Below are 17,528 nucleotides of genomic sequence, written 5' to 3'. Positions count from 1 at the left end.
AAACAGTAATTTGACCACTGATGCAACACAGAGTAAAATGCAAGAATTCCTTCCTTCTCAAGTCACAGTAAGTTAAGAAAAGCTTTTGAAGCTGTAAATCCCCAATCTTCCCATATTTATTATCCTGGATTTGCAGCAATTCTCTTGCCAAATTCTCTGTGTTTTCAAACATCTGATTTTTCTCAGAGTTGTTCTGGTGTAATTTGCATTGAGGCCATCTCAGCAGCTCCAGGGTGAAACCCTCAGGTCCAGGTTCCTCCTGTCCTCACAGGTGACCAGGGGGTGTGAGGGGGCTGGAAGTGACATCTCAGCACACACAGCACAGCCTGTGCTGGGGGATTCCAAAAATGCCTCTGGTACCTTGAGCCAAGCTTTTCCACACCCCTGAAACTGCCCCAGGTCAGCTGGTCTGGCCAAAGCATTTTAGATGTGTCTGTACAATTAAATGAATTGGGAAACCCAGGGGAAAACAACAACTTTTAAAGTGAGTCATCCCTCAGATCTTGCTCCCCAGGAATATATTTGGAATGGCACAAATGTGTGTGACAGAGGACAGAGACAGAGAACTGGGGCTGCTCCTGCTCCCGGCGCAGTGGTGATGGAATGGAGGGAATACCTGGAATGACACCCTGAACAGCAGCCACTGAGCTCCCCTCTGCCTCTCAGGACTTTTTCTGAATCTTTCCCACAGAATCATGGAGGGCTGGGGCTGGAGGGGATTGTCTGAGTCCAGCCCTTGGGCCAAAGCAGCTGGAGCAGGTGGCTCAGGACCACGCTGGACTCTCCAGGGATGGAGACTCCACACACTCATCCCTGGGCAGCCTGTGCCAGGCTGTGACCAGCCCTGAGCTCCAACCTGTGCAGAACTCCTCCAAAATGAGAGCAAATAACCCAGGAAAGAAAAAACAAAGCACCAAACAAACAAAGATGGCCACTTTGTTCAGCCCCAAAGGGACCTGGAGTGAGGCATTGCCAGCTCTGCCTGCACAGAGGAACATTCCTGAACTTCTAGTCTGGCTTTTTGTCACTGCCAGAGAAAGCTGAGCCCCAGGAGGTGTGACAGTGGCTCCTGGAGTGGGTAATCAACGTGCCCAGGGGGAAGGAACTGTGATTTCCAGAGGGTGAGATCAGCCCTGCACTAAGGCTGGATCCTGCCCAGGGATCAGATCGCTGGGAGCAGGGCAGGAGGGCAGAAATGGCACATGGAAAACAAGAAGATATCAGGGAGAAACTGCTGTGATTCTGCTCCCCTGGCATCTCCTGTTCCCTGCTGGCCTCATCCCTGACATTTCTCCCGTGACTGGCAAGCTCCTGCTCTCCAGGAGAGCCCACACAGCACCTCAGGAGAGGTCACTGAACTCTCAGGAGCCACGAAAAAAGCACCTGAAGTAAATTAAACCACACTCCCTGCTCCCTGCCAGGCTCTGGGAGCAGGTGATAGCACAGCATTCACAGGAAGAAGAATTCTGATTTATGTGCTGACAGCCTGGAGCCTGCCAGGGAAGACAAGCAGGGCACGTGGCAGCAGGGAGGCCTCTTCAGCACTGGCTTGTTTTAGAGGATTAGTTGGCCATGGGATGTGGGGATTTCTTCCTCAGGAGGCTGACAAGGTGGCACATCCTGGTGATTGGTTTCTTCCTAAAATATATACCCCAGAAAAACTGGCCTGAGAATCATCCTGGGCTGGCTGCACAATAAAATTGGGGGTGAGGGAAAAAAAAAAAGAAATCAGATTGTGAGAATTGTCTGCCTGCATCAGGAGGAGTTTGGCTCTTGCACATGGCTTGGTTCTCCTCTGTTTTGGAGAGTGTGATGTCCTGGCATCCTGTGGCACACTGGAGCTCATCCTGATGGGCACCAACAGCAAAATGAGGGGCTCTGCTTAAGCTTCCAGGTGAGGACTGCAGGCACCAGGGCAGGGAACCCCAGGGATGCCTTAACAGGGAAAATGCTCAGTGCAGTGACCCAGCTTTTGTCAGGCAGCTGCAAATGCAGGTTTGCTAGCTGAGGGCAGCAAGCAGAGAATAAATTTAGAGCACAAAAGGCATGAGAGGGAAGAGGGTAAATCACCACACATTCTACCCTGCTCCCCAGCACTTCCTCCCCAGGCTGCAGATGAAGTGTGAAGACATTCAGCACCACTTAATGTGACACCAAGTGTGCCACTGCAAACAGGACATTCACCACCCAGGCACTCACATTCCTCATGGTATTGGAGGCATTTCCCACACTAAGTGAAGGGAGACCACAAATGCCACGCTGGAGGACGAGGCTGTGGCCTGGTAAACTGCCCTTCTCCTTTCTTTTCAACTCAATGAAAAACTTGACCACAAAATTTCAAGACAGGAAAAGAAAATCGCTATTTTTGGCATCATCTGATGCCAGATGAGCTGCAGGCTGTTTGTTAAGGATTCTCACTTTATTCTTGAGCTGAGGAGAGTTCAGGGACAGAAAATGAAAGCAGGAGCTTCCCAATCTGCAGGAAGATCTGTGGTAGGTGCTCTGCTCTCCCCATTCCAACACCCACAGCCAGCTGGACTAGACAGCCTCATGGAGGCCTGGCAATGTGGCTGTGTCCAAGCTGGTATTTTTATTTAATCCTCAATTACATTTCCCTGCCCCTGAGCCCTGTTTGATGTTCTCACCTGGGCACAAAAACCTCGTTGTGGAGATAATTCTCGAAGGTCTTGCGGAAAGCAGATTCCTCCAGCTCCTTCTGGATCTGGGAGTCTGTTTTAGGACAGGAGCAACATTCCCCACTGACATCCTCAGCTTCACTCTGGTTGTACTTCTGGGGGTCTTCAGATTCAAAAGGAGGAGACCAGGTCCTTGAGGGCAGCTTTAATCCTGGGGACAAAGCAGTTTCAGTGTCACTTGTGCCTGTCTTGGCAGAAGATGTTTGATCCTACAAAAAGATCCCAAACACATTTGGGCATCTTATATTTCACAGCCAGGGCTGAACAGTTCCCTCCTTTCTGGCAGGCCTTTAATTCAAAATGCTGTTTTTGCAATGGAGCTTGGATGCTGCTTTATCCCAGTTCAGGTAACACAGAGCAGCAGGTGAGATTTTGGAGTCTTCAGTGCAATTCTGTGTTCTCACGGAATTCCAAACCAGGCACCAGCTGCCTTCAAAAACTAAACTGAGCTCCAGAGCACCCAAATTTTTAATTTACTATCTCCATTGTTGCTATTAAACTCATAATTCAGTTTAAAAGGAGCAAGGACAGAAGGGAGATTCCCCAAAGGAAAAAAAACATGTGATTACTTTATAAAAAACATTTTTAGACCTTTTGCACATACCTTGGCAGCAGCACCTAATGTAAGAGAACAGGGACAGAGCTGATTCCAGAAAAACAGCTCTGAATCCAGCAGGACCCCAGAGCATCCCCAAGGCAAAAACCCCAGAGCACCCCCAAGGGAAAATCCCCAATTCTGGGAGAGAGTGAGGGAAAGGGCTGGAGGGAGAAGCAGCCACTCACCTTTGAGGCAGTAATCGAGTTCATAGAGCTCACTGTCCTCTGCCTGCTGCTGCCAGTACACCAGGTAGTGTGTGATGTTCCCGTTGGGCTCTGAGGGAGGCTTCCACTTGAGGATGATTTGGGATGAGGAGTTGGAGACAGAGATGGGATCTAACGGGACCGACGGAACTGGGGGTGGGCAAGAGACAGAGGTCACTGCACAGCCCTCAGAGCCTGCACAGGCAAATTCCCATTTCTGTGGCAATCAAGCATTCCCTGGCACCCAGCAGGCTCCTCCAGGCTGGGCTGGATCATCCTGGAGGTCTCCTCCAGCCTTATCTTAACGAAGCCACACAAACTAGATGGAAGAGGTACCATTGGCACCATCTGGAATCACTCCCCTGGTTTAGGAATTCCCTCCTACCAAAGCAGGGCAGCGGGAAATTTCCTAAATAATTCCTCCCTACCAAAGTAGGGCAGTGGGAAGGAAGTTTCCTGGATAATTCTTCCAGGGCAGTGAGAAGTTTCTTGGATAATCCCTCCCTGCCAAAGCAGAGCAGTGGGAAGTTTCCTGGATAATTCCTCCCTACCAAAGCAGGGCAGGGGAAAATTTCCTGAATAATTCCTCCAGGGCAGTGGGAAGTTTCCTGAATAATTCCTCTCTACCAAAGCAGGGCAGTGGGAAGTTTCCTGGATAATTCCTTCCTACCAAAGCAGGGCAGTGGGAAGTTTCCTGGATAATTCCTCCAGAGCAGTGGGAATTTCCCTGAATAATTCCTTCCTACCAAAGCAGGGCAGCGGGAAATTTCCAAAATAATTCCTCCCTATCAAAGCAGGGCAGTGGGAAGGAAGTTTCCTGGATAATTCCCTCCTATCAAAGCAGAGCAGTGGGAAGTTTCCTGGATATTTTCTCCCTACCAAGCAGGGCACTAGGAAGTTTCCTGGATAGTTCCTCCCTACCAAAGCAGGGCAGCGGGAAATTTCCTGGCTAAGCCCCAAGCAGACTCAGTTAGGGGTGGTTTTAGCCCAGGGGGTGCTGCACTGACCCGTGGCGTTGGTCTGCACGTAGATGATCTCGCTCTTGGCACCGTACGTGCGTCGCTCGTCAGAGAAGGTGACCAGGGTTTTCACAAACACTGCATACTGTGTCCAGGGCTTCAGGCCCCTCAGGAGCCAGCCTGGCTGGGCCTGGGCTTTGGGCTCGTTGGAGCGTGGTGGGGGATCCACATCCACAACTGTCCAGCTGTTGGAGCCACAGGCGTCCTGGCCATCGAACTCCGTCACGTTCTGGTAGGGACTTGAGGATAGAGAAGGCTCCAATTAACAGAATCCTCAATCAGGGTCTTAAAAACATTTCTAAAGACACACTGGAAGATATCACCTTTTACCCTTCAGAGAAAGTAAAATTATCTCATTGTATTTATTCTGAAAGGGAGGCATTGGGAGCTTTGTCACCTGGGCCTCCAACAGCATCACAGAGCAGGATCTGTGCCCAACATGACCCCAACAACTAAATCCAGACTGATTATTGTGAGCTTTATGAAAATCAGCTTGGGATTCTAAAAGAATCTTTCTCTTGATTCTAAAAGAATCTTTCCCACCTCAAAGGGGATAAACCTTTGAGGTGGGAAAGATTCAGCATTCCACAGAAAGAGTGGGGAGAAACTCCATGGTTCAAGTATGTGTGTCTAGAACAGCAGGAATAACTAAAGTTTGGATTGTTCTTAAATGAGGAACTGCGAGGAGATGAGAAACTCCATGGTTTGAGTATGTGTGTCTAGAACAGCAGGAATAACTAAAGTTGGGATTGTTCTTAAATGAGGAATTGTGTGCACAAGTCAGGAATCTTAATGAACACTTTTACAGAAGGATATCACTGGAAACTTTAGTGTAGGAGCTACAAAATCAGAGACTGAGCAGCTCTGCCCATCCAGCAGGTTTAACATGCACCTCTGAACACCAGCTGCTGCTGGTGGCAGCCCAGCAAGGTCACTGCTGTGCCCTGAGGGGGTCACTTACGCCTCCTTGTAGAACAGCATAAACCCCAGGAGGTCACGGAAATCAGGGGGCCAGTAGGGCTCCCACTTCAGCAGGATCTTGTCATGAGAAGTCCTAATGGAAGAAAATTTCAGCAGTTCGTTTTCACCTGTAACAAGTGAGAAGTGACAAGGGTTTTATTGATGCTGGAAAATGAAGCATCAAATATAATTTAAATTTTGTTTTTAATTATTTTGGAAGTTTAAGATAAATGTGAGGATGTTGGCACTGAGAAGAGTTGCCCAGTAAAACCTTATCTTACTTGGCATGCATTCCAACCTCAAATCAGTGGCTGGTATCAATGCCCTCCTAAGGTTAAATTTTTCTATGATTTCATGAAAATGACTCTGTAGAAGAGCTGAACTAAATTCTAAAAAGTGAGGAATCTACAGACAACACATTTCACAATTGATGATGACCTGCACAGCTGAACCCAGCAAGATGGTTTGCACAGAAGGCAAGAGGCCACAGAAACAGAAGAATTTCCAGCCTTGCCCAGCAGCAGTGAGGTCCCTCTGCAAACAGGAGGGTGTTTGCAGGAGGATGGAGCTCAAGGGACATGGTATGACATGTTCTGTGCCCCCAGCCCAAGTGGCTCTGACTGAATTTGCTATTCCTGCAGTAGCTGCAACAGGAGGAAGAACATTCATTTCACTGGCACCACATCCAGAACAAACAGGGGCGCTTTTTTTTCCCCTTTCTATTTTTTTTTTTTAGTAAACAGGATGCTGCCAATGTGAAAGCTAAGCTTGAAATGTAAAAGCAAACAAAAAGCCAAACAACCTGGCAAGCTGTGGTTTGAGGTGGGGGTGGCACAGACACCAGCTCAGCAGGGTGAGGGTAAAGCTGGCGAAGAGAAATGCAACTGTCTCCTCCAGCTGCCTTCACACCAAACACCAGCTCAGGAGCCACAGGCAGAGCTGGATCTACCCAAATTCAGGTTCATCCCCAATGTGGGAAGAGTTTTTCAGTGTCCCATGGGAGGAGATGAACTTTACAGACAGCTGACTCCTTGTGCTCCTTGCCTGTGCCCAGGCTGGAGCTGTGGTGCCCCAGAGGCTCCGTGTGTGTTTTTCACTGGTCCTGCCAGGATTCAGGTCACAGCCATTGCATTCCCCTCTCCCTCTGTGCTGGCCTGGCTGCCTGTGGTGATATGTGGGAAACCAGAGCAGGAAACTGAGTCAACTGAAAGATCTTCACTTTTTAGGTCTGTTCACAAACAGCTGCATCAATGAGGGGCAATGAGGACAGGATCAGAGATCACAGAATCCTGGAATGTTCTGGGTGGGAAAGGACCTTGGGCTCTTCTGGCAGTGCTGTCCCCAAAAGCAGAGGGACAGTGAAGCCACAGGATGACCCAAGCTGCCCTGCAGGTTGTGAGCCAGGACCTGAAATCCCAGTTCAGTCAATGCTGGGCTCTTTTGGAGATGCTGGCTGAGCATCTCCCAGAACCACAACCCAGCTGCTGGAATACTGCATGGATGGGTCACTGCCTCTGTCCCCATGTCCTGCACAGAACATCCTGAGCTCCAAGGGACCCATGACCACCTGCACATGCTCCTGTTCCTGTGTGCAGGTGAATCTCTGTGGGGCTGAGAATGAATCAGAGCAGAGAGATGCCACCAGCTCAGAACAAAGCTGGGTTTTTCATGCCCTTGTTTACTTCCACAACAGAGCCCTGGTACAAACAGGGAAAGGGGATTGTTGGTGGCACAGAAAGAGAAAAAACAGCAGCACTGGGGGTGCAGAAGGACTGCATTTATTGCAGTATTGCTGCCAAATAAGTGCCTGCAGAACCCCATCTTCAGCAGCACAACTTCAAAGCCCACCCTGTGCTGTTTGCTGACACAGGAGCTGTCTGATCGTTGTTCCTGAAGAAAGCTGTTGGGTGAAAAACCTCAGAGAGGCATTGCAAAAATTGTTGGAAGTTTTTCCCTGCCTGTTGTCATGGCAATTGCCTCACATGGCTGCAGGGATGGGTGGAAATCCTGTTTCTCCTGTGTTTATTCCATGTTGCCTCATGACATGGGAAAAGCAGATTATGACTATTAATCAGGTACCCAGCAGTAACACAAAGTCCCAGCCTGGGCCAAGGTTATGTCGTACTAAACTCTTCAAAAAGACACAATAAAGACACTCCCAGCCCCAAAAACCTCCCAGGGTTTTGTGGGACCAAGGGTGCCAGAGGGAGATCCCCATGGGGACTTTTACTCGTGGCACAGTGACAGTGAGTGCACGGGCAAGGGGCACATCTGCTGCTTTATCTAAGGGATGAAAAGGGATGAAAAGAGATGAAAAGCATCATGGGCTGGGCTGGCAGAAGGAGGAGCATGAGGAGAGCAAGGCAGAGGGAGAGGAAAGGGAAGCAAAGCTTTGTTTTGAGGCTCTTACACGAGGCCTGATCCCCGTTGGTCTTCAGGGCTATGTCATTCCTCTCCTGACGCCCCTTAGTCCCAGAGATCTCTTCCATCTTGTGGATTTCTGACAAGCACAGCTTGGGGTTGTAGTGGAAGAAGAGTTTGCCCCGTGCAATGGTGAGGTTGTGTTTGCTCCAGTCCCAGAGCTGGCGAAGATTCTGGTTGTCCAAGGCATAAAAAGAGTAATTCCTGAAAGCAGAAGAATGAAAACATGGGTTGGGAGAGGATGCATGCAAAACTCTTTTTGCACTAATTCAGGCACCAAAGAAAAATGAATGTAAATTGTCTGCCCTGGTAGGGCTCAAGCCACGGGCAGAGGAACATTTAAAAATAACTTGGGAACTGTTTCTCAATACAAATCACCCTGATAGAACTGGCACTCCTGGTACTTCAAAACATTAAAATAAAACATCTTCTGAGAGAACTCACCCTGCTTCGAGTGTCTCTCCTCTGATCAGATGGAGTTTCCGAAAGAAGGAAAGGGAAACCAAGGCGTAAGAGCGGCGGATTTTTAGGTAACCTGAGATTTCTTCTATCAAGCCAAGGTTTGCTTCCAGCTCAGCTGCTATGTTATCTACAGAGAGGAAAACATAGGGAAGAGTTTTCTGGTATCACAGAGAGAAACACCTACACATTACAAAAATATTAAACAATTAACATGAATACTAAACAATTAATATTAATATTAAACAATTAACATGAATATGAAACAATTAAAGCCCAAACATTAATATTTAACAATATTAATTATTGTATTTGCTGAGACCCTTGTGGCAGGGAGGAATGATGAATCTGACTCCATGTTCTCAGAAGACTAATTTATTATTTTATGATACTATATTATATTAAAGAATACTAAACTATACTAAAGAACACAGAAAGGATACTTACTATGCTAAAATGTTAAAAAGAATGCTAAAAATATAATAATGAAAAATTGTGACTCTCTCCAGAGTCCCAACAGAGCCTGGCACTGATTGGCCAAAGAGTAAAAACAATTCACACCAGAATCCAATGAAACAATCACCTGTGGGTAAACAATCCCCAAACACATTCCACATGACCAAAACAGAGGAGAAGCAAATGAGATAAGAATTGTTTTCCTTTTTCTGAGGCTTCTCAGCTTCCCAGGAGAAAAATCCTGGGCGAAGGGATTTTTCCAGAGAACGCAAACACGACAATTAATAAACATTAATATTTAATTTCTTTATGTTAATTCAGGAGAACTGGCAACAATCAATTAACAAAAAAGGTCAAATGAAAGCCTTTGCTTTGTGCTGGTTTCTCTGGGTCCCTCTCAGGCTGAGGGGGTTTCCCTGGCTGCCCAGCTGAGCCCACTTACTTCCCCCACGGATGTTGATGACCAGGCTGCCGTTGACCACGGTGCAGCCCCGCAGCTCCTGCGCCGATGTCACCGAGTCGATGGTCTTCTCCTTGCCAAAGTCACACACCTTGGGGCAGGGCCCTGCACAGGGCGTGCAGTGCAGGCTGCAAAACAGCACAGGAAGGGAGCAAAGTCAAGCAGGATGGCCCCAGCAGTGCCCAAAAGCTGAGTGATCAATCTGTCGTGGGGTTCGCTTTTTAGGAACTCCAAAGAGAGGCACAGAATCGTGGAATGGCTTGGGTTGGAAGAGATCTTAAAGCTCGTCCCATTCCAACCTCTTTGCACACCTTGCACCAAGCCCCATCCAACCTGGCCTTGAAAATAACTGATAAATTTAAATGGTCCTAAATTGTCACTCCCACACTTCAAATGTAAATCATTCCATCCCTCCCTACAAAACAAAATGAAGTGACCTGAATTATTGTGAAGAAGAAATTGGCCACGATGCTGTCCATCCCAGGGCTTTCAAGATAACAAATCCCAGCCCAGTATTCATCTCAAAATCATTAACCAAACGCGTAATTGATGAGTGGAGAGCTGGCCCTGCATCTGGGAATCCTCTGATTGAGGACTGCACACAATGCTGCTTTAAAAAAAGGCAAGAATGTGCTTTGTGCTCTGGGGAAATACTGCTTAAATAGCACGAGCTGATGGCTTGCCCTGGTCACACCACCACAAGAATGTGTTCCCAACTAGTTCAGAGAAAGAAATGCTCTAGGAAAAGCAGGGAGCAGAGCCGTGAGGTCCCACTGGCAGCAGCCTGGAACAGCACAGGGGAGGCCACGGGGATGTTGCACAAGCAGCACAGCTACTTTGGGGGCTGCTTGCTGGTTCTTTGGAAAAACAAAACAGGAAATGGCATTAAAAAGTCCTGTTAAGAGTGAATTCTCTGAAATTATTATGGCAGGAGCAAATACATGCAAGCACAAAGTGACCAATATTCATAGGAAATCTGACTCATCACAATCTAGAATGGTAATGCGGGACAAACAACCAAGTCTTCAGTGATAAACAGCTCAGCACCATAAATTATTTCATTCCTTTGTCAAAACCCCCTGGGAATAGACAGAATGGCTGTTCCCTGCTTTGATTCGTGCTACACTTGTTTGTTACATTGTGCATTTATGTCTGGCACAGCTTGAACCTGCTCAATGAAAGTAATTACAGGGATGAGGGACTGATATTCTGAGAACGAGCACTCCGAGGACCCTGTGCTCTCTTCATTAGCCACGGCCTCTCCCTGCTGTGCTTTTCCAGCCTGGCTCCCTGGCCTGAGGCTGCTCCAGAGGGGAGGGAAGTGGGGTTGCTAAATCCTCTCCACTGCCCACCTCCCTCCTCCCATGGATGCTCTTCCCTGTCCTCTCTCCATCTCCCTTTCCCACTTTTTCCAAACTTGACAGCAAGCAAGGGAAGAATAAACTACCAGCCCATGGCAGGGAGAGCTTTTAATGGCTTGAATTAGCAAGGTATTAGCTTGTAAATCATATTAAAGCAGACCAGGTGATTGCTCCAACTCCTGTGTGGATGCCATGGGACAGAGAGAGAAACAGCAAGCGTGGCTCACAGGGGCTTGTGAGAATTTTTAGGGAGTTGTAAGGATGTGATAACTTGTCAAGTACAAACAATCTCCAGGTGGTGGTTTTCTACTTTGTCTGTTGTTCTCAAGGATGGTGTATGAGGAAGATTGTTGTATTGCACTAAATAGTTGTTCAGCTGTTTGGTAATTTGCACTGTTCACATGATTTGTATCCTATGACCACAAGTTCTTCCCCTTTTCCCCACTCTAAGTATCAGCGTTGGTGGTCTCTTCCCTGGTCAGTCCCTCCCCTCACCCCTCCTTACTGGTACCCCACTGGCTGTGGTCCTCTTCCTCTGTGCCCCATTCCCCCAGGCATAAAAATCTCCTGCCATGAGCCATGAGTGCTCCCCATGTGGGTTTTTCCATCTCAAGTCAATAAACAGAGGACATTCATCCCCTGCCTCATCTCCACTTGACAGAGCAAATTCTGCCTCATCTCCCCCATTCAGTGCAAAATCTGCCTCATTTCCACCATTCAGTGTAAAATGTGCCTCATTTCCACTTATCAGAGCCAATTCTGCCTCATCTCCACCTTCCAGTGTAAATTCTGCCTCATCTCCACCTTCCAGTGTAAATTCTGCCTCATCTCCTGCTTTCAGTGTAAATTCTGCCCCATCTCCACTTAGCAGTGCAAATTCTGCCTCATCTTCAGCTTTCCCTGTAAATTCATCCCCACGAAGAGAAGAGCACTTCTTGTCTTTTGCTTTCATCCATGTAAGACCGTGTGGGCTGGGGTCCCCAGCCAGCTGGGTTGGACCCAAACAGCCCATCCAGACACGATTCTTACAGGTGGCGTCCAACGTAGAGCTCAAACCCACGACCCTGAGATTAAGAGTCTCATGCTGTACTTACAGAAGATGTTTTTGTTAGTTAGCCAATCAAATAGAATGTATCCTGTCATTCTATAAAAACCACGCGGTTCTCTTGAATAAAGAAGTTTAAATTGTGTTTCTTGGGGAAGCCTATGGTACAAGAGGGACTCCTCTCTTCTTGATGAACTGAGAATTGATTATCTGAAGGGTGGTGATGAACTGAGAGTTCGTTATCTGAGGCGTGGTAAATTGATTGAGAATTCAAGGTTTTGTCTCACTGTGCTGTGCTGGGAATTTGGTGGGGGGAGGAGGAATGAAGTGACCCGAATTATTGTGAAGAAGAAATTGGCCACGATGCTGCCCAGTGCTCCCAGGGCTTTCAAGATAATAAATCCCAGCCCAGTATTCATCTCAAAATCATTAACCGAATGTGTAATTGATGAGTGGAGAGCTGGCCCTGCATCTTTTGGAAGGTTTTCATTTTGAGTTCTGTGTGTTTCTTTTACATATTGTAAGTCAATAAAGTGTTTTTTTTCCTTTATTCCTCAGTTGGAGCCTGCTTTGCTCTATTTCTGGTCACATCTCACAGCAGCCACTAGGGAGAATATATTTCCATGAGGGTGCTGATATTGCATCAGCATCAAACCATGACACTGTGTCACTCTCAGCACAAGAGTGACACTCCTGCTCTTCACACCCCACCCAAACCCCATGCCCAAAGAGGAGAAAAGCCCACCCAAGCCCCAGTTTTCTCCCTGCAGCCCAGGCACTCACTTGCTGGAGTTCATGATGTACCCCGAGGGGCACTCGTGCACGCACTCGTTGTTGTGGATGACATGGCAGCCGGACTCGCGGGCGTTCTTGCACTTGTTGTGCAGCTCCTGGCAGAAGCTGAAGGTGACACAGCGCCAGCCCTCGAAGCGGTAGTGCCCAGGGGGACAGTTCTCCACACACCTCCCGTCCAGGTAGAAGTTTCTGCAGGCCACGCACCTGGCGGGGTCGTTGGGCTCCGTGCAGTCGCCCAGGCACTCGCTGTGGCAGCACTGCCCGTCCGCCGTGCAGCCCTGGGACTTGCAGGCAGGGGGACAGACTGGGGAGAAACACCAGAGGCAGGTGAGCGTCACTGAGAGCCTGCACACGTGTGGCCTGAGGGATTACAGAGATGGCACCTGGTCCTGCTTGTCCTGGGAGCTTCCTGTGTGAAGGGGCAGCCATGGAGCATCTGCCTCATCTCCAGCTTTCAGTGAAAATTCTGCCTCATCTCCCCTTGGCAGAGCAAATTCTGCCTCATCTCCACCTTTCAGTGAAAATTCTGCCTCATCTCCTCCACCTTTCAGTGAAAATTCTGCTGCATCTCCACCTTTCTGTGAAAATTCTGCCTCATGTCCAGCTTTCAGTGTAAATTCTGCCTCATCTCCCCTGTCAGTGCAAAATCTGTCTCATTTTCACTTGTCAGTGCAAATTCTTCCTCATCTTCACCTTTCACTGCAAATTCTGCTTCATCTCCACCTTTCAGTGTAAATTCTGCCACATCTCCACCTTTCAGTGTAAATTCTGCCACATCTCCACCTTTCAGTGTAAATTCTGCCACATCTCCACCTTTCAGTGCAAATTCTGCCTCATCTCCACCTTTCAGCGTAAATTCCACATTTCCAGAACATTTTTGAGGAGTCTTACCACTCATCCTCACAACTCATCAATGCTCATCTTCAAAAGAAAACTGACTTTTCCTGCTCCCTCAGTGCAGCAAAGAGGCTCCAGGAGAGCCTTGGTGTCATTTCTGAAGCTCAGGAGTGATGAGACTCCACACCAAGAGCTTCCCAGCCTCGCATAGCCAGTTTCAGCCAGAAAATTATTGTTTCTCAGTTTAGAAAACTGAATTTCCTACAGAAGTACTGCAAATAACACGTGTCCAGCAGCACTTTTACACAACCCTCCATGTTAATCAGGATTTGCTTCCCATCTGTCTATCACCCTGTCCCTGGTTTCCTGGAGGAAGCCCTGGCACCAACAGAGCTCTTCAGTGGCTCTCCCAACAAGTCCACAAAGAAGGGCACCCACGAGTGTTATTGCTTGAGGTTTTTATGGTTTTCTTTTTAATTACTCATTACTTAGCACCCCACAACAGCTTTAACAAGTGGTTTGGGCTTTGAACTCCAAACCAAGCAGAGCAAACACCGTGAGTAACTCAGGGAGGAGGAGGAGGGCAGGATGAACAAACCCAGGGAAGCTCCGGGGGAAGGTCAGTCCTGTCCCTCAGCATCTCCACACTCAGTGTGAGAGGTCCAAATGAGGCTGAAATGATCAAACCCAACTCTGTAACCCAGAGCACACCAAGAACTCCATGTCAGGAAAGAGAACAGAGCTGAAATCAGCAACCCAAGAGCCAACACCAACCCCAAGCAGGGCTTCAGAAGCAGGAAGAAGGGCTTTAGATGGGGGACAGGGACCTGGATTTATCCTCAGAGCCTTTGAGACGCAGCTGTGAATTGCCAAGATGCAGATCAAGACACCCTTTGTCCTCCCCAAACCAGAGTGTTCTGTCTGAGGAACACCTGAGCATCTCCTGATGTCCTGCCTGAGCCCCCTTGGTGGAGGGAGACAGCAATAAATCCTGAATTAACACCATCTGCCTCAACATTTCCCCAGCTTTCTGTCCAATACTCAGTGTCCAGGCAGGAGGGACTTTATTAACTTATTTATTATTTATTTTACACTAACACAGTGATGTCCAGAGGTGAAATATTATCTCTATTCTGAAATATTATGTCTAAATTCTGGTTAAGGAACCTGAGCAGACCAACAGTGGAATGTGGTCAAGTTTTATCCAGCCAAAGGAGCCACAGCACAACATGTTGGGATGATCCAACCCCCAGCTGTGTTAGGAAGAAAATCCCCCTCCAGCCCATGGTAGGGGATTGCAGAATTAAGTGTGTTAAAGCTGTTAATGCCATTCTTGGAATAAGCAGGACTAGATGAGGTAGTAAAGATGAGCAACCTCTGCTCTGCTCCAGCCTGATAAATCCCTTGAAGAAATATGAAATGGATAAAGCTCAAATTCTACCTCAAGGACAATTTAATTTCAAATATCTCACTGCTTCTGTGTTTGTCCTCCAGTGCAGGTGTTTTCTCTGTGCATCACTCATCCATTACAAAAAGCACAGGAATGTGTTTAAAAGTAATTTCCTTTCCAATTTTTTGCCCTTTTCTAGCAACAGGTCTTATTTTGTGAACCTGTAACAAGCAGTACTTGATTGAAATGCAATAGCCAAATAGAAACCTGCAGGTAACACCTTGCATTAGACTAAATATAAAATGGGAAGCTTGCTTTAAAAGCCAGGTTATACATGGATATTTTAAATGGTTACACACAGATGAGCACAGTCTAGCAACAGGTGTCCTGGCTGCAGTTTATTAGAAATATCTGCAACAGAAAATTCCAGATTTTAGTCCAAAGCACTATCAAATTTACTAATTCCAGCCTGGAATATCAAGGTTTGTGAGCAGGGGTAAAGCCTGGGCTGTTTCTCCCACACCTCCTCTGAGACAGAGATGTCCTGCAAGGAATCCTGCTCTCAGTGTTCCTCACCAGCATTTCCTTAAAAAGGGAGTTTTCCCCTGCCTCTTTCATGCTCAAAGTTTAAAGTATCCAAAAGACAGCATTTGTTTTCCAAGGAGCAGCCAGGTAATTGGGAAAAGCCAGCCCTCATGCAAAGCACCCAGTGACACATGGCACCTACTTAACATTCTGACACACAATATTTTTATTTAATTTGTTATGGAAACTAATCTTCAAAGCCCTGTGCTTATTTACACATTTTGAACTCAGCTGCAAGTATTCACAGGGGCAGAAACCGCCTAAAGTCCCCACTCCAAAGGTTTTCAGAAGATACAATTAAACTATTTTTAAACCATTCTTAACGTTTCTCTTTTTCCTGTTCTGCCAGCTTTTGATGTCTCAAAGACAGCTCGAAGAAAGCAAAGCACCCAAGGCAACAGCTCTTTTTCCATTAAGGACTCAAGACCAGAAATTCAATCACCATTTTGTGCAAATCCTCATTACCCAAGATCCTGAACAGATGTCATGACATTATCAAAGTCTGCATGCTAGAGAGCACCTCAAATCGTGTAAAACCTCTCCAGAGCATCTTCACTATGGCTTCTTACAACAGTTACTCCAGGTTATGTCACTTGGATGGGCCAGAAACACGAGTTTTGTTTGGGTTTTTGCTGCCACATTGTGCTTTCACTGCAGGTCAACACTGAATAGGTTTGTGAACTTCATTATCCTCCTCCACTGAGGTCTGCAGACCCCAAAAATTGCCATGGCACGCAGAGATTTGAGTTTTGGCACAAAACTATTGGCTCCCCAGGGAATGGTCCCAACCTCAAGGCTGCCAGAGCTTCAGGAATGTTTGGACAAGGCTCCCAGGGATGTTCAGGGTGGGACTGTGGGGGAGTTTGTACTCGAGGATCTTTGTGGGTCCTCCCCAACTCAGGATATTCTGTGACTCTAAGGTGGCTTTTGGGAGCTCTGGCAGGTGGGGAAGCTCAGGGGAGGTTCAGAAATGACATCCACAGCCCCCAGCTTCTGCTAAGGCTGTGGGAGACTTTGGACAATCAGCACAGGGAAAAGAAAATCAAATCCTCCTATTCCTCACAGAAAGCCCAAAGGGAACTCCACAAACCCAAGCAAGGGGACAAAGGAACAGCTGTTCTGGGTAGGGGCAGAAGCCACCAAGCTGCACCACAAAAACTGCTGTGGGGCCATGGACCAGGAGAAAGCTGCCCAGCACAGCCATGACACCTCCTCACCTCCTCTGTAGGAACTGGGTGCTTAAAACCCCTGTCCCAAAGCTGCCCAAGACCACAATACATCCTCACCACACTTGTAGGATCTGGGTGTTTAAAGCCCCTGTCCCAAAGCCGCCCAAGACCATTAACACCTCTCCCAAATCTGCCCAGCACAGCCATGACATCTCCTCACCACATCTGGAGGAACTTGGTGTTTAAAACCCCTCTCCCAAAGCTGACCAAGACCACACCACCTCCTTAGCACATCTGGAGGAATTGGGTGTCTAAAAATTCTATCCCAAAGCTGCCCACAACCACAACACCTGTAGGAATTGGATGTTTCCAACCCCTGTCCCAAAGCTGCCCAAGACCCCAACACCTCCTCACCACACCTGCAGGAACTGGGTGTTTCAAACCCCATCCCAAATCTGCCCAGCACAGCCACAACACCTCCTCACCACATCTGGAGGAACTGAGTGTTTCAAACCTCTGTCCCAAAGCTGACCAGGACCACAACACCTCCTCTCCACATATGCAGGCACTGGGTGTTTCAAACCCCTGTCCCAAAGGTGACCAAGACCACCACACCTCCTCACCACCTCTGGAGGAACTGGGTGTTTAAAACCCCTGTCCCAAAGCTGACCAAGACCACAACACCTCCTCTCCACATCTGTAGGAACTGGATGTTAAAATCCCTGTCACAAAGCTGACCTAGACCACCACACCTGTAGGATCTGGGTGTTTCAAACCCCTGTCCCACAGCTGCCCAAGAGCCTGACGTGAACAAACCCGTGGAGAAACGCGGCGACACGAGGGGCTCCAACCTGTCCATCCAGGGGTGTATGAATATTTAACTCGCTGCTAGCGTGGCTCCCAACACTGAGGGAACAATGCCTTTCCCAAAGCTCTCTGATTAGAGATTCAAACAGACATTTCTTGGTGCTGCTGGGGCCCGGCTGGGGGGGACAGGCGGCCGTGGAGTCAGCGCAAAGGAATTTCCACCTCCGGATCGCTCAGTGTTTCACCACTTCCCCGTGCTCCACGTGG

General features: G+C 47.9%; 1 protein-coding gene across 1 annotated transcript in view; it reads right to left on the bottom strand.

Annotated features, from left to right (window-relative positions):
- INSR (insulin receptor) overlaps window positions 1-17,528 on the bottom strand; it is a 52,809-nt gene that overhangs the window by 15,328 nt on the left and 19,953 nt on the right. The window contains exons 2-9 of the mRNA XM_030966599.1: window positions 12,462-12,777; window positions 9,255-9,400; window positions 8,342-8,486; window positions 7,887-8,101; window positions 5,478-5,604; window positions 4,505-4,755; window positions 3,480-3,647; window positions 2,646-2,847 (exon numbers count right to left, since the gene is read on the bottom strand). Of these exons, the coding sequence (XP_030822459.1) occupies window positions 2,646-2,847; window positions 3,480-3,647; window positions 4,505-4,755; window positions 5,478-5,604; window positions 7,887-8,101; window positions 8,342-8,486; window positions 9,255-9,400; window positions 12,462-12,777 (1,570 nt within the window). The remainder of the gene's footprint in view (window positions 1-2,645; window positions 2,848-3,479; window positions 3,648-4,504; window positions 4,756-5,477; window positions 5,605-7,886; window positions 8,102-8,341; window positions 8,487-9,254; window positions 9,401-12,461; window positions 12,778-17,528) is intronic.

This window comes from Camarhynchus parvulus, chromosome 28 (genome assembly GCF_901933205.1).
Source record: "Camarhynchus parvulus chromosome 28, STF_HiC, whole genome shotgun sequence".
Lineage (NCBI taxonomy): Eukaryota > Metazoa > Chordata > Aves > Passeriformes > Thraupidae > Camarhynchus > Camarhynchus parvulus.
The sequence above is the reverse complement of the archived record's forward strand: the minus strand, read 5'-3'. Positions and strand labels throughout refer to the sequence as shown.